Here is a 23,105-nt window from a genome sequence, read left to right as displayed (position 1 = left end):
GGCTGGCAACCAGGACCTGCCTCTGAATAGCATTTCCAGTCCATTGTGGAGGTGCAGGGAGGAATGTGGTAAACGTGATCATAGTACAGGGTGATAGGTCTGTGATCAGAGGAGAATCCAGTGTCAAAGCTTGTGGGAATCAAGAAAGGCTTTCTGGGGGTAGGTGACTGCTGATACCTAAAAGGTTGGTAAGGTGAGGGGAAGAAGAGTAATTGCCAAAACTAGGGACTGTTCTTGCATTGGACTCTTAACTTGTGCAAAGGATTTTAGAAATGAAAGGAACCCGGAATCATCTAATTGAACCTCTCATTTCATGCTCAAGGTTATTGAGGCTCAGCATCTTGGTGACTGACTTAAGGTCCCCTAGGTCTGGAAGAGGCAGAGCTGGATAATAATTATCACTCCACCCTGTCAGAGTAGCGTGTTGTGTTCCCGCAGTGCTGGGGAAGTGGGAGAGGTAGGGAGGTACAGGTGGATCCCCTCCCTGTGTTCTCATTCACAAAGGAAAAGACACAAGAGGCAGGTGGGAATTAGGTACAGTCAGCTTTACTGCCTGAACTTCAGGCTCCCTCAAACCAGTCTGGAGAATGCAGCTGACATCAAGGCTAAACTGGTTCTCTCAGCCTTCCCTGCCCTCCTGTCCTCACCCCAGGCTGGAGTCCAAGGTCTTCCTCTAGGGATAAGTGGGTGTGACAGTGACAGGCAGACCAGATCTGTCCCCAGCCACTCTGGACTCTGACCTTGTTGGTTCACTGCAGTGGTCCAGAGCTGTGGGACTCTCCAGAAGAGTGAATAGGCAGGACAAGGTGCATAGAATGAGTGACAGGGCCACTCAGTAGCCCAGCCCTGGTTCTCAAGCATCACCCATGAGCTCACTCAGTCCCCGGGGGAGGGGAGAGCAAAGTGAGTTGAGGTGAGGGGTGAAAGTGGTGTAGTCTTAACACACTATATGTGTATTTTAGGAAGAATTTGAACAAGTACTTGCCTCCTTGGTTGGATTGTAATGTTAAATTCTGAAATTTAACTATCTCTGTGTTACAACCCATAATAAGTACTAGGTACCTGATCATCATCTTAAAGGTAATTTTAATCAATGTCTAAATCAGGGGTCTCCAAACTTTTTACACAGGGGGCCAATTCACTGTCCCTCAGACCATTGGAGGGCTGCCAAATACAGTGGTCCTCTCACTGACCACCAATGAAAGAGGTGCCCCTTCCAGAAGTGCAGTGGGGGCTGGATTAATGGCCTCAGGGGGCCGCAGTTTGGGGACGCGTGGTCTAAATGATACTGAGCTTTATGGTTGTCTGCAAGTCCTTGTAAAACCTATTGTTTATGTTTAACACTCGTACACACCTAAGAGAAACACACATGCATGCATGTGCACGTTTATACACTTGAGGTATTCTTACGGTCTTTTAAAATGTTTTATTTCTTACCATGTAACATGAGTTCTTCTGTATTTATTATGATCAACCTCTCATTCATTTTGCAGCTACTCTTCTTAAATTTAAACTTTGGTTGGAATTTTCCTTGTTCCATTAAAGAGTAATTTACTAGGTTGTTAAACCTATTTAGATTGTTTTTTATTATCAGTAATTTACTGAAATCTTTGTCTGCCTTGCAGTGGACTGTAGAGAGTTTTCTGTGTGAGGGTCTGTTTTCTAGCACAGTTAGTCCCACCTCCTGTGGCCACACTGCATTACAGAACGGGTGCTCCCTTCAGACTGTGGGGACCTTTCATTTCTGGGCTCACAGGGCTTTTCTTGCACATACTCTCTGGGGTCTCCAGCAGCAGTGGGCTTTGCCGAGCATCGATGGCTCATACTGCCATGCTCCCTCGTAGCAGTGTTTGATTTCAGCTCACAGAGTAGCATCTCCCTTCTAGTTTTTGCAGAGTACAGGCTTATACGTGCAGATTTGTTTGAAAGCAGTTTGATCCCTAAAGGGTAGCTGAGAACCAAATAAATCTCTATTTTAGGGTTTAACTCTACAACAATAATTAAAGCAAAGAAGAATGGGGTGAAAGATTGCTAATTGTTCTTTTGTTTGTGTATTTTGGTTATTAAGTTCTTTTTTACTGATATTATTATGAAAGCTTCCCACCTCCTGAAGCATGTTTAACTTATACTGATTTTTCTAAACCATTTTTTAGTCATTTCCAATCAGTTTTGTATAATCATTGCTCATTCTTTTGAAAATTCTTTTTTTGAGCGTTGGAATCAATTGAGAGGTAAGAAGAAATGCATCCTTTAACCATGCAGTAATTGTTTCTTCTATCTTACTAAAGGTTAAAACTGCTTATAAGTGTGCATGTGTCTTAAGAGACACCATAAATCCATACCTACTGCGGAGAATGAAGTCAGATGTCAAAATGAGCCTCTCTTTACCAGATAAAAACGAACAGGTCTGTAAATCCAGGGGTCACCAAAATATTGCTAAAGTACCCGTCCCTCCGTCCCACCTTCCACGTGCGGAGTTGGTGAGGAGCAGGAGCTGTGGGGCAGGCTTATACACTTGTGTAGACCAGCGTGCAGCTGGTGAGTCTGCTGCGGCCCTGCCCTGGCAGAGCTCCTTCTCTGTCCACAGGCTTAGGTCTCTCACTAACATCCCACAGTACTCTTTCTAAGCTTCTCTGTCTTCAAGTCCCCAGTTCATTCACGTTACAGAGAGAGTGTGCTAGGTGACACACATGCCTGAGAGATAGCAGTGAATGAAGCAAACACTCGCCCGTACGGAACTCACATTCCTTCTTGAGGAGAGACAGTCATAAATAAGTATATCAGATGGCTGGTGGTAGTAAGTGTGGAGGTGAAGATGGAGTGGGGTGTGGGGGATGGGCTGATGAGGGCGAGGACTGGGGAAGCAGACTGTTTTAAGGGTGGTCAGAGCAGACTTCTCTGATAAACCGCCCTGTGAGCAGGGCCTAAAGAAGGTGAAGGAGGGAGTTATAGGAGACTGTGGAGGAAGAGCATTCTAGGTGGATGGAAAGTAGGGCAGTGTCAGTACATTCAAGGAGGCCGATGTGGCTGGAGGGCAGGAGCAAGGAGAGGGCTCAGAGGAAGTAGTCAGATTGCTGGCCCGCTCACCAGGGCCAACCGGTCATGGTGCAGACTGGGAAGACTGGAGGCCTGTGTAAAGGCAAGGGACGGGCCAGGGGAAGCAGAGTCACCCTGGGGTGTTTGGCAACTAGGAAGTTATTAGCGACTTCGTCCATAACAGGTTCAGTGGTGTCAGCAGAAGTGCCCTCTGGGGTTGTGTGGGTCCATGAGAGACTAGAAAGCAAGGACATGGAGATGGTGATTGTACGTGACACTTTGAAGGAGTTTCCCCCTCAATTTTTGGAGAGGCTCAGAGGTGGGACTCTTTCCTGAGGAAGATGAAGGTTTAGGTCTGGTAGAAGATTGAAGGGTTGCTCTTGATTTCAAACAGGAGCCTATTGTTCTGAGAATAAAGGGAAAAGACTGAGGTGAATGAAGAAGTGGATACATTTTAGGGAGTGAAAACTAGTTTTTAAGTAGAGGTTAGGACAAAGGTAGATGGGTGGCTTGGGGAGAGTGGCGAGTGTTGTCACAGCCATTTTGGGTTTGCAGAAGGTGTTGGGCAGAGAATGCACAGAGGATCCCAGGGGACCAGGGCCGACAGCAGCAGGATGCTGCCCTGACAGTGCTCAGCACTTATGAGAAAGGAGTAGAGAAGCAGGAGATTTGGGAGTTTCCTGGGAAGATGCAGCAGGTGGCTGAGGGGTGACTAAGGAAGATTCCCTGGGAACATGACCAGCCAAGGAATTAAGTCCAGCTATGAGGTGGTGGTGGTGGACTTGAAGATGGAAAAGAAGGGTGAGAAGCCAAGTCAAGGGGGCATGATGACTTGGAGTAGCTGGCACAGTGGGGCTGGGAGGGCAGGGTGAACCTGGGGCCCTACTCTGGGGACTCCAGGTGAGGTTCAGTCCCTGGCTAGGCTTGCTGGCGAGTACAGGTGAGGGACACCGGGGAGCCGGTCGAGCAGCTATTGGCTAGGTGGAGGGAGGCTTGTGCACCTAGTCCCAGACGTTCCTGTGAGCAGCAAGCCAGTCTTCAGGGACCTATGGGGTAGTGGGGTGGGGACCAAGATGTGGACAGATGACAGAAATGGGGGTTGGTGAGAGGAGGGAACTTAGGACTGTACTTGTTTTTTAGTTCCTGAGATGTGGCTTTATTTTGTTTTGTGGTTTTTTTAAACAAGAGATACATTGTTAAAAATGCATACATTGTGCTGTTTTGATTAGGAAATTTTGTTGATATTTTAATTATTTTATCCTGTTAAAATTTTTTTGAAATTATAGTTTCTGTCCGCCCCCCCGCCCCCACAGGTCTTATTTTGCCGTCTCACTGATGAGCAGCAGAAAGTCTACCAGAATTTCATTGACTCCAAAGAAGTCTACAGAATTCTCAATGGAGAGATGCAGGTCAGTCACATGACAGGGCTAGAGAAATTGGAGGAAGGAAACTAGCTCTGGTCAGGGCTCATGATTACTCTCTTGAGAGCATTTTGGTGTAAGCCTTCACTTAATTTGGAAGCCTTACAGAAGTAGGAGACCACACAGTTAAATTCCAGCCCACTTCCTTCCTGTCTGCACTGAAGTAGTGTTACATTTCACTTGAGGCCAACACTGTGTGGTCTAGTGGAAGAGGAGCACCGGCTGACAGCATCTGTAGTGGACTGCTGATCCTGTGCTGGGATCATCTCAGTGGTCGGCAAACTCATTATCAACAGAGCCAAATATCAACAGTATAACAATTGAAATTTCTTTTGAGAGCCAGATTTTTTAACCTTAAACTATATAGGTAGGGACATTGTTATTAACTTAATTAGGGTACTCCTAAGCTGGCCTTTGAGCCACACTCAAGGGGTCAAAGAGGCACATGTGGCTCGCGATCCACGGTTTGCCGACCACTAATGTACATGATCCCAAGGTCGCCGGCTTAAGCAAGGGGTCACTGGCTTGGCTGCAGCCCTCCGATCAAAGCACGTATGAGAAAGTTATCAGTGAACAACTAAGATGCCACGATTATGAGGTAATGATTCTCATCTCTCTCCTCTCCTGTCTGTCTGTCCCTATCTCTCTCTAGAAAAAGAAACAGAGATGAATGCATGTGGCATGGCTACCTATGTTCCCTAACCTCCACATGCTTTTTCCTCCAGATTAAGTCCTGGCAGTTCTTTTAACTATTGTTTATAATTTATTATTTTGTCTTTAATTGAAGTTTTAAAATTATTTGCATCTATTTATTTTTCCTAAATTTCCCTTTATCTTCATATGCTTCCAAGATATGACGCCTTTGATGGTATAGATCAGCACTATTCAGTAGAAACAGAACCCAAGCCATACGTGTGATGTAAAATTGGTAGTCACATTAAAAAAGGTAAAGAAAAATGGTGAAATCCATTTTTATAGGTAATCAAAATTTTAAAATAGTTATTGAGGTACAGGCAGTGCCTGGGTTATGAACAAGACAGGTTCTGTGGGTTCTTAAGTTGAATTTGTATGTAAGTTGGAACAGGTACATTTGCCTATTAAATACAACTTAGATGTTTGTCTTAACATAGTATTTATGTTTACCTTTCTGTGCCTGGAAATAAACATTTTTAAACCGACAGAACTTATCTCATTCATAACCCAGGGACTGCCTGTATTTTTTTTTTTCTTTTGTAGTAAATTCTCAAAACTGCGTACAGTTGACCCTTAAACAACCCATGGGTTGGGACACTGGCACCCCACACAGTCAAAAATCTGCTTTTAACTTTTGATTCCTCAGAAACTTAACTGTAGTTGTCTCTCAGTATTTGAGGGAGATTTTTACCCACAGATACCAGAATTCAAGAATGCCCAAGTCCCTCATATAAAATGGCATAGAACAGAGCTTGCAGTCAGCCGTCCCCATAAAGTGGATTCCCAGCCTCAAATCAAAATACCGTGTTCAGTCCATGGTTGGTTTAATTCACAGATGTTAAAGCCCTGGGTACAAGGGCCGACTACAGGTATTGAAACATGTTCACATATAAGAAACCCGCTCAGTGCAAACCAGTGTTGTTCAAGGATCACCTGTATCTTACATTTGTGGCACATCTAAGTTTAGAGAAGCTGCACTTCATGTGCAGAGCAGACGTGGATCTATGACTGCTGTTCTGGGCAGCATAGGCCAATGAAAGGGATATGGGTTAAGATGCCTCTTTGGGGGAGTTTTGGCAATGTTCCTGATTATTTCAGATCTCTTATAGAGTCTTTGTTTAACTGTTATTTACTGGTCAAACTCTTCATACTCTCCAATTACTGGCTTAATCTATGATTTATCTTTTTCTGCTTGGGCTCTTACACTGGTAAGTTTGGTGTGAGTCACTCTGGAAGCTGTGAGAGACTCCCTCCTGCTGGGGGGGCGGGCAGGCACTCACCTGTGTCTGGGTCCTGCTAGCAAACTCTCTTTCATATCTTCCGTTTCTGTACTTTCCATGCAGATACATTTTCTGATATAATACTAACGTAAAGGTAAGCTAAACTTCAACCTCTGTGGCCTGACCTGTGGTGGTGCAGTGGATCAAGCGTCAACCTGGAACGCTGAGGTCGCTGGTTCAAAACCCTGGGCTTGCCTGGTCAAGGCACATATGGGAGTTGATGCTTCCTGTTCTTTCCCCCCCTCTCTGTCTCTCTCTGTCTCTCTCTGTCTCTCTCTCTCTCTCTCTGCCCCTCTTCTCTAAAATGAATAAATAAAAATTTAAAAAAAGAAAAAAAATAAACTTCAACCTCTGAGTCAAGTTATAGAACTTTTAATGAGGTAATTAGGACTGTAATGCATTTGCTAAGTCACATAACTGATTTCAAATTTAGATGGGCATGACCTTTTTTATTTATATTTAAAAGATGAATCAGTTTTTTATATCAAGGTTTTCTAATGCTGTGAGCTGCATACTTTTTTTCTTGAGGGAAAATAAATCACCAGTAATTGACTATGACCCCTATAGACATGTCTGGCCCAATAGAATTTTTTTGTGTCTAGAGAATTTGTCCTATCAGGAGAGGAAGAGTGAAGGTTGATTTCTTCCAGCTCCTGAGATGCTCTGATTAGGGAGAAAGTTAAGAAACTAGTGAAGAATTACTTCTTAATCTGCATTACATAGTGAGGAGCCTCCTCCCCTTTCTTCCTGAGTGAATATGAGTTTACATGAAATAATCTTGGGTGCACATAATTCTTTTGTGTCACAGATTTTTGCTGGACTTACTGCCCTGAGAAAAATCTGCAACCACCCTGATCTCTTTTCTGGAGGCCCAAAGAATCTCAGAGGCATTTCACATGATGAGCGAGAGGAAGACCAGTTTGGATACTGGAAACGTTCTGGGAAGATGATCGTGGTTGAGTCCTTGCTGAAGATATGGCACAAGCAGGGCCAGCGGGTGCTGCTATTTTCTCAGTCCAGACAGGTGAGCACACCCATCTTCTACGGGAAACACGGTGGTTCTTCATAGCTTATCACCAAGGATTCAGAATATGGGATACAGTCCACAATAATAATTACAAATGCAGGCCTACCTCCGATACTGTTAGCCTGCAGATCTCTCTGGGAGCTTAGATCTTCCTCTAGATTTGGTGCCCAGAATTGGTATTTTAAAAAGACTTAGTTTAGTTACCAATGTGATTCTGGGGTGTGGGCGAGTTTGGGGCCTACTTCAAATAAATGCCCAGCTATTTACAAAACCTGTAAGAATTAATAGCAGAAAAGTACCAGAAATACCCTTGTAGCAATCATTTGTCTACCTCAAAGCAAGAAACCCTTTTAATTTAAGACATGTGGAAAGGTGTGACTGTTTGTACAAATGTTGGAGTACTCGCTGGGGGGGGTGTTTGATTTTTAAACTCATCTTCCACTGTCTCTCCCTAACAGATGTTGGACATAATTGAAGTATTCCTTAGAGCCCAGAAATATTCCTATCTCAAAATGGATGGAACTACTGCAATAGCTTCACGACAGCCACTGATCACGAGATACAATGAGGTATAAGGTAACTCTGACAGTCAAGTCAGAGAGTGCTGCTGTGTGTCGAGGGCAGGACGAGCTCCTGCCTGAGCAGTGCTGATTCCTGGGTGGGGGAGCAGGTGCAGGCATGCTTTTGCTTTTAACTCTGTGCATTTCTGGAGTATTGATGTGTATATTTAAAATTATTAATATGTGTATACTTTTTCTTGAAAATCTAATTTTACATATTACTAATATTTATATTAAAAGTAGGAGTTGAGAGGTGGCACCTTGACGCCAAAGGTCTTTAGGAAGTAACCCATTCCTGGTATCAGGAATGTGTTCCATATGTAGAATGTGAGAAAGCAGGTGGAGAGTTCCGACTGGTCTCATGTACATACTGAGTGTCGCATGTCTTACTCTAGGACACATCTGTATTTGTGTTTCTTCTGACCACGCGAGTGGGTGGCCTTGGAGTCAACCTAACGGGGGCCAACAGAGTCATCATCTACGACCCTGACTGGAACCCAAGCACAGACACACAGGTCTGTCTCTTTTTAAAAGGAGTGTATTGGTGACGTAGAGTTGAACCTTGAACACCACAGGTTTGAACTGCGTGGGTACACTTATATGTGAATTTCTTTCAATAAGTACAGTAAATGTATGTCTTTATGATTTTCTTAGTAACATTTCTTCTAGCTTACTTTATTGTATGAATATAGTATATAATACATATAATGTACAGATTATGTGTTTATCAACCATTTATGTTGTAAGTAAGCTTCCCATCAAGAGTAGGCTGTTAGTTAATTTGGGGTTGAGTCAGAAGTTACACGCACATGTTTATGCTGGGATCAGCATGTGGCTCAAGGCCAACTGTAGTTTAGTGCTAGCACTTGGCTGTGTCTCTAGTGTTCGTGTTAGCTTCTCCCTCACATCAGTACAAGGAAGACACCCTGCAGCCACTGAAGGAGGCCTTCTGGCAGTTTGTTCACAGCATCCATCACCAGGGTCGAGCTGAAATATTAGGTGTGAGGATGTGATATTAGACACACTCATTATTTTTCAGGTAAACATACCCGTCTTCCTTTGTCACTTGCCTGTTGATCTTCTTAATAGGCCTTAGGTATATTTAGTCTCATTAGGCAAAATTCTTAACTTTGTGAGTGGAAGGAAGCAGCCAGTGATCTTTCTTTCTTTTTAGTCAGTGCTTGTCCCTGGGGCCTTGCTGAGACATGTCTCTTCTCTGTTGCAGGCCCGTGAGCGTGCCTGGCGGATCGGCCAGAAGAGGCAGGTGACAGTGTACCGCCTCCTGACTGCGGGCACCATTGAGGAGAAGATTTACCACCGGTCAGTACGGACGTCTGCCTTGACTGGCATCTGCTCTCTGGCTGCAACCTGTGCAGGGTGTACCAGGACCCCGGCAAGCTTTCAAGCAGAGATTTTTTTTTTTTTAAATAAAAGCATTGTTTTAACAAGTCTTTCCATCTTGGAGCAATAGTTGCTATAACTTGAGGAATAATGTGGTTTATCTATAAGTTTTGTTTTGTTTTTATATATTTTTTACTAAAATAAACCTAAATGAGTTATTGTGAGTTTCTAAAAAACTGTCTTTGAACATGTCCATTTTTCTACTTATTAAACTTCAAGGACTGCTTATGTTTAAATTTTATATTGTTATTTAAGAGAAATGTCCCTATCTACTACTATAGTGTGCCATCTTTTTTCAGAAAAAAAGGTATTTTTTTAATCATTTCTTTTCTTCTTTTTATAGAAGTGGCAGAACTAAAATGCTCACATACTGGTATTGACACATAGCATGTAGGTGTGACTAGTGTGGGGGTTCTGGTGGCCTTGGTTCAGGTACCCACAGAGAAAAGTTGACCAGGACACCTGTTTCACCCTCCACCTTTCTCTCTCTAGTGGGTAGGGGATTAAGCAAGGGTAACTCTTACAGCAGAGAGGAAATGTTGCCAGTTTCTCCCCCACCCCTCCTGCCACATCCTTTGTTGAGCCACATCCCAGCTCATAAAGGGAGGCCCCTGCTCCCCCTGTGCGTTGGGCCACTAATGGGTGGTTTGTGTTATTCCGGGCCTAAATGTGAGAGTACTGGAGATGAGTTGAGTCTTGAGAGGGAGAGCTTTCTGTTAGAAGTTCATGCCTGAGCCTCAGAATAAGGGACGAGGAGGGGCTGCTCTGTGGAGATGTCTGGGCAGGAGTGACAGTAGTGTGGTGCTCTAGTCAAGTGTGGGCTGGTGGGTGGAAGCTGCTGAGAGAGCTCTAAGTGAGACCTTGTAAGGCTCATCTGAGAGCTTCCGGAGCCCCGTCACAGGAGGGTCTTGCGTAGGGTAGGGCAGGAGAACCCCGGTCCAGAAGTCAGGAGGCTGACTTTTCAGCTTAGGGAGGCTGGGAGTCACTTAAATGTGTAGGAAAAGGTATTGCTTAAAATATGATGAATCTTGGAAGTTGCAAAAACCCATTGGGTATGAATAATAATAAGCTCTTATTTCTTAAATTCTGTGAAACATGGGAGGCCGCCTGATGTGTTACGTACTTGCTGGATTGTAATTTTTCAAACTAAAAGTTTTGGGGATTTTTAAGATATCCATACAATCATATCTCATATTGTTTTATAATCAGAACTTTGAGGTAGAGCTAAATATTGTCGTATACCAGTTTAATGTTTCTCTTTTAGACAAATCTTCAAGCAGTTTCTGACAAACAGAGTGCTCAAAGATCCAAAGCAGCAGCGCTTTTTCAAGTCCAACGATCTTTATGAGCTGTTCACGCTGACCAGTCCCGACGCGGCCCAGAGCACTGAGACCAGTGCCATTTTTGCAGGTATTACACAAAGTCACTTCACTTAAACGACTGAATTATGTGAGAATTACAAAATGTAATATTAGTGTGTTTTTTCCTTTTACAGGAACTGGTTCAGATGTTCAGACAACCAAACGCCATTTAACAAGAAAACCTGGACTAGCGTATGGGACAGACCAGCATGTTCCAATATGCAAAAAGTTTCCTGATTCTAGCGCATCTGCTAATGATGGCACGTCATGTGAAGAGAAGTCTGCAGCTAGAGAGGCTGATGTAAACACAGTGACATCTAGTGAAGACGCTCCTCTGAGAGAAGCTCCTCAGACAGCTGGGGAAGTGACTGGCAGTGACGGGGTTAGAGAGGAGACAGGCGTGGTGTCTAGACTGCAGGACTCATTTGTGTTGAGTGGGAATGGGGAGTGTTCACATTCTCTAAGAACCAGTAAAATGTACCAGACGTCTGGTGAGGAGAGCATCGATGAAAAGCAAGGTCTTTCTGATAAAAGACAGAACTGCCAGGTTGAAACAGAATCACGTTGGGAGTGTGAACAAATGGAAAATATCTTTTTTAAGTGTAAGTCAAAAATAAAACATAGTGTGGCAGAGGAGACCCAGGAGAAACTTCTGAGGCTGGAAGAAAAGCCCAGGAAGTCTAGGTGTCGAAGAGACGCCAAGTTCGAAGGCATTCGAGTCCCACACCTGGTGAAGAAGAGGCAGTACCAGAGGCATAGCAGTGAGCGTGGGAGTGCGCCCCAGGAGCAGAGCAGTGATGATTACGTTTTAGAGACGCTCTTTCGAAAATCAGGTAACCTGTTTTGTTGCATTTGCCGCAGCTGCTGGGAACAGACCGTGAGAAGGCCGTTTCCAGCAGGAGCAGCGCTCACTAAAAGTGCAGTGGCCTCTCCACTGGAAATGTTTTTTCTTCTAAAATTGAGATTTGAATTTTAACATTTTTGAAAATCATATTCACCTTTTTTTTATGAAGCCTGAGAAGAATTTGACACTTGGGAGAACAGTGGTATTTATAGCCTCATGGGACAGTGCAGTGCTTCCAGTGGCTTTGTTCTCACTGTCTCTGTATGCGGTGTTTATCTGACTTCCCACAGATGTCAGTGATTCCATGGGGCGGAGAGGGTGGGGTGTGGCCAGAGGCAGGCGCTCTGGAAGCAGGAAAGCTGACAGCTAACAGCAGGGGAGAAAAGTCAGGGAGCAGAGTCCACGATTGCTCAGAGCCCTGGAGGATTGGCTGCTCTGCGCAGCGCAGCCGTCCCTGGGGGTGTCATCGTGCTCAGGCCTTGGCAGTCACTGTGTTCAGTGTGATGTGAACTTGGACTGTGAAGATTGCTGTTAGAGTTCTCTGTTCAAGAAGGCAGGTTCACATGTGGCATTCTAGAGAGAAACTGCCTGGGCCTGGTGCTCTCATAACTTGTTAACACTTTTCTGCAGAGACTGGTCTGCTTTCCTAGGAAGTTTGCTGCTTTGTCTTGCTTTCAAGTTCATCTGCATAGAGACATAGAAAAGACTCTTGTGATATTTCTTAAATTGCTTGTGTTTCAAGATAATTCCCACCTTGTCATTTCTAATTTTGTATATTCCCCCCACCCCATTTTTTTTCTTACATTAAGGTAGTGGTTTGTCTATATTTTTTTTTTCAGTAAACCAAGATTTTGATTTTTTAAATTAGATCCATGATTATTCTCTACCTCATTAATTCTTTCTTGTGTTTTTGTTTTTGTTGTGATTTGGTGTATTTCTTGACTTAATTTTTATAAAATCATTTGATTTAGAAAATTTTTTTTATTCTATTATTATTGATGTATAAGTATTTAAGGCTGTGAATTTTCCACTGATAACACCCTTGAATTATTCTGATATGTAGTGTTTTCATGGTCATTACATTTAGTAATTCTACAATTCTGGTTTATATTTCTCCTTTTGATAAAGAATTTATTAATAGAAGGTTTACAAATTGTCTAGGTATGTGGGAAGAGAATATGTTGAAGTTGTGATCAAACATTATGCTCCCTGTAATGCAGGGTTAGTCGTAGTCTCCACCTCACAGGGCAGGGAAGGTTCAGACAGACAGCCACAGCCGTGTGCAGCTCCTGGTCTTGGGAAACAGCAACTGAAAACGTTCATTGTTTTTCTCCACCAGAACATGCTAGACTGTACAGAGGAAGAGCTAGGACTGTTCACAACCTGAAATAACACGCTGCTGTATCCTTTGTGCTTATTAGTTGGCGTGCACAGTGTCATGAAACACGACGCCATCGTGGATGGAGCCAGCCCCGACTATGTGCTTGTGGAGGCGGAGGCCACCCGCGTGGCACAGGATGCCCTGAAAGCGCTGCGGCTCTCTCGCCGGTGGTGTCTAGGAGCAGGGTCTGGGGTTCCCACCTGGACTGGATGCAGGGCCACTTCCAGTACTCCAGCGGGAATGAAGTAAGAGCTTAATGCTGCTGTGCTGTGAGCAGGTCCATCTATCCAGGCTCTGGATATAGTCAGGGCGGGGTGGACCCTGCCCTATTGATTTGTAGGAGTGGAGATCCCACAGGGAGGGACGGGGTCAGCCACTTTTGTGACTTGGGAAGCACATTGATAGTCTTCTTCTCGCTCTCCTCTCCTGCTTTCCAAAGCGAGTTTTTCTGGGGATGAGAAATAATCTCTGTTTAAGGGATGATGTTGATAAAAATATACTGCTCACAAAAATTAGGGAGTCCGAGCCTGACCAGGCGGTGGCACAGTGGATAGAGCCTCGGACTGGGATGCGGAGGACCCAGGTTCAACCCCGAGGTCATCAGCTTGAGCGCGGGCTCATCTGGTTTGAGTCAAAGCTCACCAGCTTGGACCTAAGGTTGCTGGCTCGAGCAAGGGGTCACTCGTTCTGCTATAGCCCCACAGTCAAGGCACATATGAGAAAGCAATCAGTGAACAACTAAGGTGTTGCAACGAAAAACTAATGATTGTTGCTTCTCATCTCTCTCCATTCCTGTCTGTCCCTGTCTATCCCTCTCTCTGACTCTCTCTGTCTCTGTAAAAAACAAAATCAAAATTAGGGGATCCAGGAATGTGCAGATATACTCCAGTACTTTCAGCCTTTCCTATAGTGCATTTTCACCAATGAAATAAAAGTTGGTTTTGCATCTCATTTGCATAATCAAACAACTTTCTTTGACTTGTCTTTTGCTTTCCTGATGTTCTTGTTTAATAAAAAAAATCAAATGCATCTTTTTTATCACTTCATATTCATTTTGAAATATCCCCTAATTTTTGTGAGCAGTATAGTACGAGATGCTGAGTCATGATTAAACCTTATTAAGATGATTAGCCAGTTGTCAGTAGTCAGCAGTTGCTGTGCTGTTCAGTGTACTCTCCTGGAAGGATTTTCCTAAGTAGGATTGAGCGTGGTCTCAATTACATGTTAATAGGGATGTTGATTGGTTCTTACTTGAGATGCAGCAGTGACTTCCCAGGAGAATAAAGTAGAGGAATCAGAGTCATGACTATGAAAGGAGAAAACTACAGAAGAAAATTTTCCCAAGAAGAGTTTACTTGTTGAAAAGGCATTTTCATAAGCCACAAAGGCAGGCATTTTATCTACTAAGATTCTTTTTCTTATTTAGGAGTAGATTTGGTCAGAAAAGGAATTCAAGCTTCTCTATACAGCATCCTTCTTCAGCATCTGCAAAGGAAAAGTGCCAGGTAATGTGACAGCCTGTTTGCATTTCGTGTGTGAAAATACTTGATTGAATTGCCAGGAGAATTTAACCCAATTCCTTTGTGAAAAAAACGCTAGCATGACACCTTATATTTGTGCTGTGTGCTCTGACTTATGAAGCACTTTCACCTGAATCCAAAAGGGACAGCTGACTTCCTAAATAGAAAGGCTTGAACCCTGAATCTGTGGCACAATCTATTTTTTCCTTAGAAAGTTGGTATAAGTTTGGTGTGGGGGAGAGAGTTAATGTTCTGCCCATATGCCGGCCCCACCCAGAGGCTCAGTCCCCGTTCCACGGATCCTTACCCTTTGGAGTAAAGCTCTAGAAAGTTGCCTTGAACTGTCTGCAGTTTCCTGGCTGCTCGAGCACCATGTGGGTCTCATCCCGTCTTGTAGCTCCCTTATGCCCTGAGCGCTTAGCTGAGAGTAATGACCAGGCCGTTCAGCACTCTCTCTGGTCTTTTCTGGTGAAGGGATATGTTACTGTAACATTTGGAAGCTCCCAGGTTCAGACTTTTACTTTGGATTAACATGAGCACAGTTAAGAATAGAGAACTTTTGTTGTTTTAAGGAAACAAAGTATGTGTATGTATATATATATATATATATATATATATATATATATATATAGCAAAGAACAAGAGGCATGAAGTAGTAAAGAATAACTTGCTGTAAAAGCAAAGAAAAAGAAGTGAGGCTGTGATATTGTTGTTTATCCTTCGTTGTCAGATCAGGGTAAACTTGGCAGGAAGCGTAAGGAGGATCCCACGGGTCTTGTGCCTCCCTAAAGGCGGTCTCCTAAAGCCCGTCCCCAGGCTCTGCTCTTCCCTTCGTTCTTGTCACTCAGGATGGTGATGATGTGAACAGTGTAATTTGCGGGGGTGTTTGTTTTTTAGGAAATAACAATAGTGGGTGGATTCAGATGTTTGACCTCATCTCCCTCTGTGGTCGATGGTGTTTCACTCTCTCAATTAACTTGACCACCCTTGCCTGGGCACAGGTGTTATTCATGGCCCTCAGAGGCTCTGGGAAGATTGGTGGGACCATAAGTTAGAAATTCAGTGTATTAATGCAGTTGTCTCTTTCTTCAGGGTGGCATCATGAGAAAGGATGGAAAAGACCATATTTCTGAGCATTTCAGTGGAAAAGGAGAAGATGGAGAGCCCTCCTCCGGGGTCCCCACGTCATCCTCACTGCTGGCGAAAATGAGAGCTAGAAACCACCTGATTTTGCCCGAGCGCCTCGGAAGTGACAGCTTGCACCTGCCAGAGGCCGCCGCCCCACCCCCTGCCACGGAGCACGATGACCTTCTGGTAGACGTGAGGAACTTCATTGCCTTCCAGGCCCGTGTGGACGGGCAGGCCAGCACTCAGGAGATCCTGCAGGAGTTCGAGTCCAGGCTGTCTGTCTCACAGTCTTGTGTCTTCCGAGAACTACTGAGAAACCTCTGCACTTTTCATAGAACTTCCGGTGGTGAAGGAATTTGGAAACTAAAGCCAGAATACTGCTAATTAACATTAATTTCTAAACTTATAATTGACTTTTTAAATGGAAATTTCCAACTATTACCATTAGTAATCATATGTATCAACAGAGGTTGTCTGCATTTGATGTTTTCTTTGAATGGTAGCTACCTCGTAATTAAAACTTTAAGGAAGAAGAAATTCTTTGAAACAAAAGTTTTAAGAATACTTGGATTAATTTTTTGTTAGTAGTATGAATCAGACTGTAAAATCAGAGCCTAACAGTCCTTGGAAATGTTTGTTATTTCCCCCCCAAAAGATGCTCTCAGGGGCACGTCACTGCTTATTTATAAGTCTGTAAATGAGAAATCTCAAATTTTTTTTATTGGTGCTAAAAACCTATATTCAGTCAGACCTATTCAATAAATTAATTTATCAGTATCTGGTAACAGCATTATTTTTGCTGCTTAGATTCTTTAAATATTTAAATTTAGTATTTGCCACTCCCCAAAAGATCAGATCTGTTATCTTTTGATTCATTTTAATTGCCTTTAAACAATCTTTGTTTTAAGGTGTGTTAAATTGTCAGGTGTTTTGTTAGTCAAGCATAAAATAGCTTGGTAATAAGACGTGTTTGTAGGAGGTTGTAATACACTCAGTTTTATGCTGGCTTGACTTTAAGCATCGTCCCTACAATGACTGTTGATTTTAGAAAAATGAAATGTTATTTTAAAAAACAAAAAAAACAGGTAGAGTGAAAAGTACAGATAACACAACCAACACGCACACAAACATCACTCCAGACCCCAGCCAGGTGGGCTGCTGCTACCAGGTAGTGACCATTCCCGCCCTGTCTCTGCTTTCATGATGGGAGGTGATGAACGTTTCTATATTATTCATTGTCTGTTTTGCTAATGGTGCTAATTGCTTTCTCTGCAGCAGCATGGTTCTGGTGTGTCACTGTAATGCTGGTCTCCAAGGCCAGGCAGGTTCACATTGGATTCAGGCAGACGGTAGAGAAACTGCAGAGCCAGAAAGCATTAGGGCATTGATAAAGTCTCTTGCCTGCGGACAAGTACACAGGCAGGGGAAACCGTCTCTCAAGGCAGACAGACAGCAAAACGGCTCCTCACAGTGGTGGGCAGGCCATCCGACATGTGCAATCCCCAGTCTCTCCTCTCTTACGTAAGCCATGCACACGTGCCTCTGCCACGTGCTCACAACACTAATCAAGCAAGGGGCTTGCAGCTGGTAACCCCGTGAGCAAGCCTCACACAGCTGCCCCACAGTCACCTTCTGTCCTGTTGTTCCCATCTCTTTCTCCTTCATGTTCACAATGACTGTCCTGTTGAAGGGGCTTGATTTTCAGTTGCGCCTGTGTCTAGACGTTATGTGTTTGTAGTTCTATGACGGTGTCATTTTGACCCTCATTTTGTTCCCTTAGCTTTGTTTTTCTTTATTTCCTCTCATTGTTATGTTATGATCTCAGCTCTGAAGTCTTGTTTTCTCAATTCGTTGCATTCCTTAATTTTTTTCTAGAGCTGTTAAAAGTGCATCTTCCGTGTTTCTTGGGTCTGTTTCTCAGGCTCGCTTTGTCCTCTGATCTTTCCACAGTGCGCTTGCCTTCCTCCCATTCTACTTTGTTACTTCATACTCCTGCTGGAGGTGAGCAGCTGTGTCCATGACTTCTGTGTGTCCCTCCCTGCCCTTCAGGCAGAGGGCTTTGGGAGTGGGGGTCGAGGGAGCCTCTGCAGGCGGCATGCAGCTTGAGTTGGAAGACTTTGGTTTTACTTTCCTATTCTGAGATTTTGTTAAAAAGCTGGTGCCAAGAACCCCTCCCCTTCGGGGGGAGATGTTATAGAATTGTGATTACTATGAGGATTTTCTGGGTTTTTTGAGGGGGAGGGGGAATTCTGACTTGTTCATTTTTTTCCTGCCTTTCCAGTGATTCAACATTAGAGAAGAAAGATTCTGTCATTTTCCTTATTTGCCATCATTACCTAGGAGCCATAGAAAAGACTTTTCAACAGCTCCATAAATCCTAAACTTGAGTACTTGGCTCAGAAGGGAGTCAGACTCATCACTATTTGTTTTCTGAGAAGTTTTTTTTTTATTTTTATTTTTGTAATCATTAGTGTGGGGCAGCTGGTTTACCAGCTGTAAGCTCTTTGCTTGATTAGTGCGTGAGCACGTGGCAGAGGCCCGTGTGCATAACTTACATAAAGATATGGGTGCTTGCGCTCAAGAGATGAGAGATGGGGGACTGTTGATGGCGGGTGGCCTGCCCGCCACTGTGAGGGGCCATTTTGCTGTTTGTTTGCCTGAGAGGCGGTTTCCCCTGCTTGTGTGCTTGTCCGCTGTTGTGAGACTTTATTAAATGGAATGGCCTAACACTTTCTGGCTCCACAGTTTTTCTCCCATCTCCCCGAATACAGTGTGAACCTGCTTGCCCTCAGCCACTGGCACTAACAATTAGCCTATGAGAGAATTATAGGCTTGTTCTGAGACTCCTGTTTGCAGTTAATGAGTGTGAAGTGTTTGGGCATCATATCTGAAATCTAAACTACACTGTGTTGGAGAAGTTGCACCTTTCATAACATGTAGAAAATGCTTTCAGAAGTGATGATGCAGTGAGAGCAAGGTGGTCCTCACTGCAGCTCTTGTCTCAACTGCTGGTGTGTGGGGACCATGGGTAGGTCACTGCCTGGCCTATGTCTCAGTGTCCCTGTCCTGTAAGTCCGGTCATGTTTCCTGGAGTGAGAGGCTTGTGGGATGTGCTCTTAAATGTAATGGTTCTAATGAGAGAGTAACTTGACTCGTGTAGATAAAATCTAATTTTGGGAACTTTAAAAGCTTTGTACAGTATAGATAGATTATATGCTTTTAACATATTAGATCAGTATCAAGGTACAAATGAAAGATTGTAAAATGTGAAATTTTAAAAATTCCTTAGTCTGTAAATATACTGTTTTAAAATTTTCAAGCAATTGCTCTGCCTCCCCCAACTCTTGTCCCTGTTCCAAAGATGAGCACTACGTGTGGTGTGTGCACTTTCTCACACTGTTCACAGACGCATGGTGGGGACTACTGCGGTAACGTCCATTTCCTCCTTCTCTTACTGGTAAAGTACCCACATTTTGTCTTGACGTGTGTCTGCTCAGGTAAGGACTGTCCTGGCCTCTTGTGAAGGTGATTGTGGCCACATGACCAGGCGGTGGACATGAGCAGAACTTAAGGAATGGGTGTGCACTCCTCTTGTCACTCTGTTCTTGCTGACCGAGGTGCCAGTGGGACTGTGAACCTCGGGTGATCGACAGGAGTCACATGTTGAGGGTGAGGAGACAGGACTGCCGGTCTCAGCTGTATCCTTCCACCTGCTGCTTAGGAGCGAAATAAACGCCTGTTTAAACGACTGTCCTTAGGAGTCTTTATTATAGCAGCTAGTTTTGTTTTATATTGTGATTTCCATAAATGGGATTATACCATCCTTATTCTTTTATAGTTAACTTTTCATTTAATAGTGTATGCAAGACATCATTTCATCCCTTTAATTACAGTTCTACTTTCATAGAATTGCTGGGTTAAAATTTGTTTATATTTTTAATTTTAATGACTGTAATAAAACTGTTCTTCAATTCACAGAACCCATATCTACACCCTTGCTAATAGTAGATAATGGTGTCTCCAGAGGTGTTTTTTTTTGTTTTTGTTTTTGTTTGTTAAGTCTTGTGGTTGAAAATAATCTTGCTTTATCTTGAATTTCTCTGATTACTTTTGGTCATTTATAGATAGATACTCAATTTTTTTTGATATATACGCAATTTTATGTTGCCTGTTCATGTCATATTTGTCTAGTTTTACTATTGGTTATTTATCTTCTGGGGTTCCTCCTCACCCTTCCCCCCCCCCCAGCAAAAATGAAAAGGCAGTTGTCCCAACTATTATTGAATATTCTTCACTTGTTTGAAAGGTCAAGTTTATCATATGGTAAGTGACCTTTTTCTGGACTGTGGACCTGGCTGTTTATCCCACCAGCCACACTCCTCACTTGTTGGACTTTGGGTGCAGTTTGCTATCTGTAGGCAAGCTCCCCGTCCTTTTCCCACTTCATTCTTATTCCTGTACAGTTTCTGTTCTGGGGGTCTTAGAATCAATGGATGAAGTTCTTCTAAAATTGGATTGCTCTTTTTATTGGAATTGCATTAGTTTATGCATTAATTTGAGGATAACAAACTTTTTTATAATTAATATATATATTTTTTTCCCATTAGTATCATGATAGACCTCTTTATTAAAATATTTTATATTCATGGATAAAATTTTAATAACTTTATTCATGAAAGCCTTACACATTTTGTATTAAATTTATTTCTAGGAATATTATAGTATTTTTGTTTTGGCTGAGAAGTTTTTTAGTTTAACAAAAACATGAGGAATTGGAACATCTATATATGCACTTTGTTCATGATGTCTTTTATTATACAGAAAATTTTAATTTATAGTAAAATTCAGTCTTTCCATGTTTTGTTTACTTATCTAAGAACCCCTTTAATAACTTAAGGTCACAATTACATTCTCATAATTTCTCTTGTAAACTCTATATGGATAGTTATTTTTGCTATACCCTTAAAAGAATAGTTCATCCTTTCTAATTCATAAAGCCATCTCTACATTATATTTAATTTCCATGTAATTACAGAAATGTTTCTGGGCTCTGTGTTCTGTTTAATTGGTCCACTTATCTAACTTTGCCAATAACCTGCTATTTTAATCTTGTAGCTTTATAATCGGCTCTCATATATGATAGAATGATTCCTGCCATCTTCTAAAAATGCCTTAATTCTTGGATGTTTGTTCCATATAGACTTTGGGACTGCCTTGTATTTGGATTTTGTTGTTTTTGAAATTGTAATAACTGTACAGATTGCTTGGGGAAAATTGTTTTATAATAGTTGAGGAGCCACTGAGCCACTACATCCACAGGTGTTGTAAGGTACCAAAAACTACAGAATTAATATTAATATTTTAAGAGGCTTGGAGAACATTTTATTAATTTGGGTTAAGGTGTGCAGAGAAATTGTGAGAATAGTCTCTGTACTGTGTGATTGGCATTGTATTGTAAATGCAAGGGGAGGAAAACATGGATCCCCAGACATTCCACCACACCTGTGGGGGAAGGGGTGAATGGCTAGCCAGGTGCAGGAAGAGAAAAGCCAAAATAAACCTTTTCTTATAACTATGAGCCATTTGTGGGCCTTTGTCCCCACGGAAACTACGTCTCCTATGTAAATGCGTGTAGTTAATACGTGTGACTCTGGACAGAGAGCAGATAAACACTAGATAATATGAGAATGCCTTTTAATATGTAAAAAGATATATTTCTGCCATTGTGTTGACTTGTAAATTTTGTTTTCTCCAAAAGGATGTATGGCTTGCAAGTGGAACATGGCCCTATCATGTTAAAGGACATACGACTATAACAAATAGTGGTAAAGGGCTCCTAATTACAATTTTTGCTTCTGTACTTCCCACTTACAAAACTATAAAAACCAAGTAGAACAAAGGGCCGGCGCGTGCGCCGCGCCCTCAGACCACTTTTGGAGGAGCTGCTGCTTGGCCAAGCTAGACAATAAAGCTTTGATGTGTAATCGACGGACTTTGTTCGTGTCTTCAATGTTTCGGGTCCCTCCGGATTAGGCTTAACAATAGTGAGTTTCTCACCTATAAATAAGGATATAACTCCATTTATAATGCATACTTATTAAGACAAATCTCATGTCTTTCACTGATTTTTTTATAAGGTTGTACACATCTTACACTTAATTCCTAATCATCCTATAGTTTTGGTTGCTGCAATAAGTGACATTTTAAAAATTGTCTTCTAGTTTTACTGTTGACTTTGACATATTGGTATCTACCCATCTTTATGAACTCTTATTAATTCTAGTCGTCTAAAAATTGTCCTGTATGTGACAATTATGTCAGCTGCAAATAATGACAATTATATTTCTTCTAGTCCAATACTTATATATTTCCAATATGATAATGAATGTGAATGACAATGATTAGCATCCTTGTCTTGTGCCTGAGATTGACAATAAGCATCTAATGTTTTACTATTTGACATACAGTTGCTGTTGTTTTTTAGAAGATTGTCTTAATCAGGTTAAGGAAGTGCTCTTTCTGGTCCAGAATCCAGTAATGAATGTATTAAATAATTTGTCCACATCTGTTCATTTAATTGTGTAAATTTTCTCTTTTAAATATCTCTTAGTATCATAAAGTACACACTTAAATTCTCCAACATTAAAGCATCTTTTAGAATGCCACTTTCAGAATGGCATTGTGAGGGACCCCAATTGAATTACTATCCAGAAAGCAGCTATACTTGGACAAAATTCCAGAAGACAAACACCACTGCCATTCCCCCCCCCCAAAAATAATGTTTTCAGAAACAGTCCTAGGGGAACACTGCAAACAAACACTTGATCAAGAAATCTACAGTAAGAGCCCGTCATTTTGAGCCACAATTTATTTCTCCTGTCACTCCTCTGCATCTCAGTGTAATGACAGAAGCTGTGTTTCCTCTCTTAGTTCCCAATCAAGGGGTACGGTATCTTAATGGAAGGAGCATGCTGCCCACATATCTCACCCTCTTCAGCTTCAAGGTTCAGGGGCCAAATTCATGGAGTCAAAAAGTATAACAAGTTAAAAATCCACTAGACAGGCTCAGCAGTAGATTTAAAATGGCAGGGTATTCAGCCAACTTGTAGGTAGATTAATAAAGATGTTATGCAAAGGGCACAGTGGAAAATAATTTTTAAAAATACAAAACCTCAAGAGAAATATCCTGTACCACTTAGTGCCCCAATGTACTCATAATGGGATGCCAGAAGAATCGAGAAAGAAGAAGAAAAAACCCCTCAAATAATGGCTGAAAACAGCCCACGTTTATTGAAAAACATCCACGAAGCTTAACTTCAAACAGGAAAAACGCAAAGCGACCCACAGCTACATCATCATAATTATGCTGAGATCAAAGATAAAAAGAAAATCTTGAAAGTAAAAGGTGAAAAATTATGCACCATTTACAAGGGAACATTAAGATTAACAGTTA

The 23,105-nt window shown here is 42.4% G+C and overlaps 1 protein-coding gene across 3 annotated transcripts in view; it reads left to right on the top strand.

The window, feature by feature from the left end:
* The window catches only part of ERCC6 (ERCC excision repair 6, chromatin remodeling factor), an 80,184-nt gene extending 58,575 nt beyond the window's left edge, over positions 1-21,609 (top strand). For all 3 annotated transcript variants that reach the window (XM_066242279.1, XM_066242278.1, XM_066242280.1), the window contains 11 exons: positions 2,289-2,405; positions 4,350-4,445; positions 7,239-7,454; positions 7,916-8,026; positions 8,413-8,532; positions 9,243-9,337; positions 10,683-10,828; positions 10,914-11,612; positions 13,045-13,249; positions 14,431-14,509; positions 15,617-21,609. In XM_066242279.1, the coding sequence (XP_066098376.1) occupies positions 2,289-2,405; positions 4,350-4,445; positions 7,239-7,454; positions 7,916-8,026; positions 8,413-8,532; positions 9,243-9,337; positions 10,683-10,828; positions 10,914-11,612; positions 13,045-13,249; positions 14,431-14,509; positions 15,617-16,036 (2,304 nt within the window). In that variant the 3' untranslated portion in view covers positions 16,037-21,609. The remainder of the gene's footprint in view (positions 1-2,288; positions 2,406-4,349; positions 4,446-7,238; positions 7,455-7,915; positions 8,027-8,412; positions 8,533-9,242; positions 9,338-10,682; positions 10,829-10,913; positions 11,613-13,044; positions 13,250-14,430; positions 14,510-15,616) is intronic.
* The last annotated feature ends 1,496 nt before the right edge of the window (positions 21,610-23,105 follow it).

This window comes from Saccopteryx bilineata, chromosome 9 (genome assembly GCF_036850765.1).
Source record: "Saccopteryx bilineata isolate mSacBil1 chromosome 9, mSacBil1_pri_phased_curated, whole genome shotgun sequence".
In the NCBI taxonomy this organism is placed as follows: domain Eukaryota; kingdom Metazoa; phylum Chordata; class Mammalia; order Chiroptera; family Emballonuridae; genus Saccopteryx; species Saccopteryx bilineata.
The sequence above is the reverse complement of the archived record's forward strand: the minus strand, read 5'-3'. Positions and strand labels throughout refer to the sequence as shown.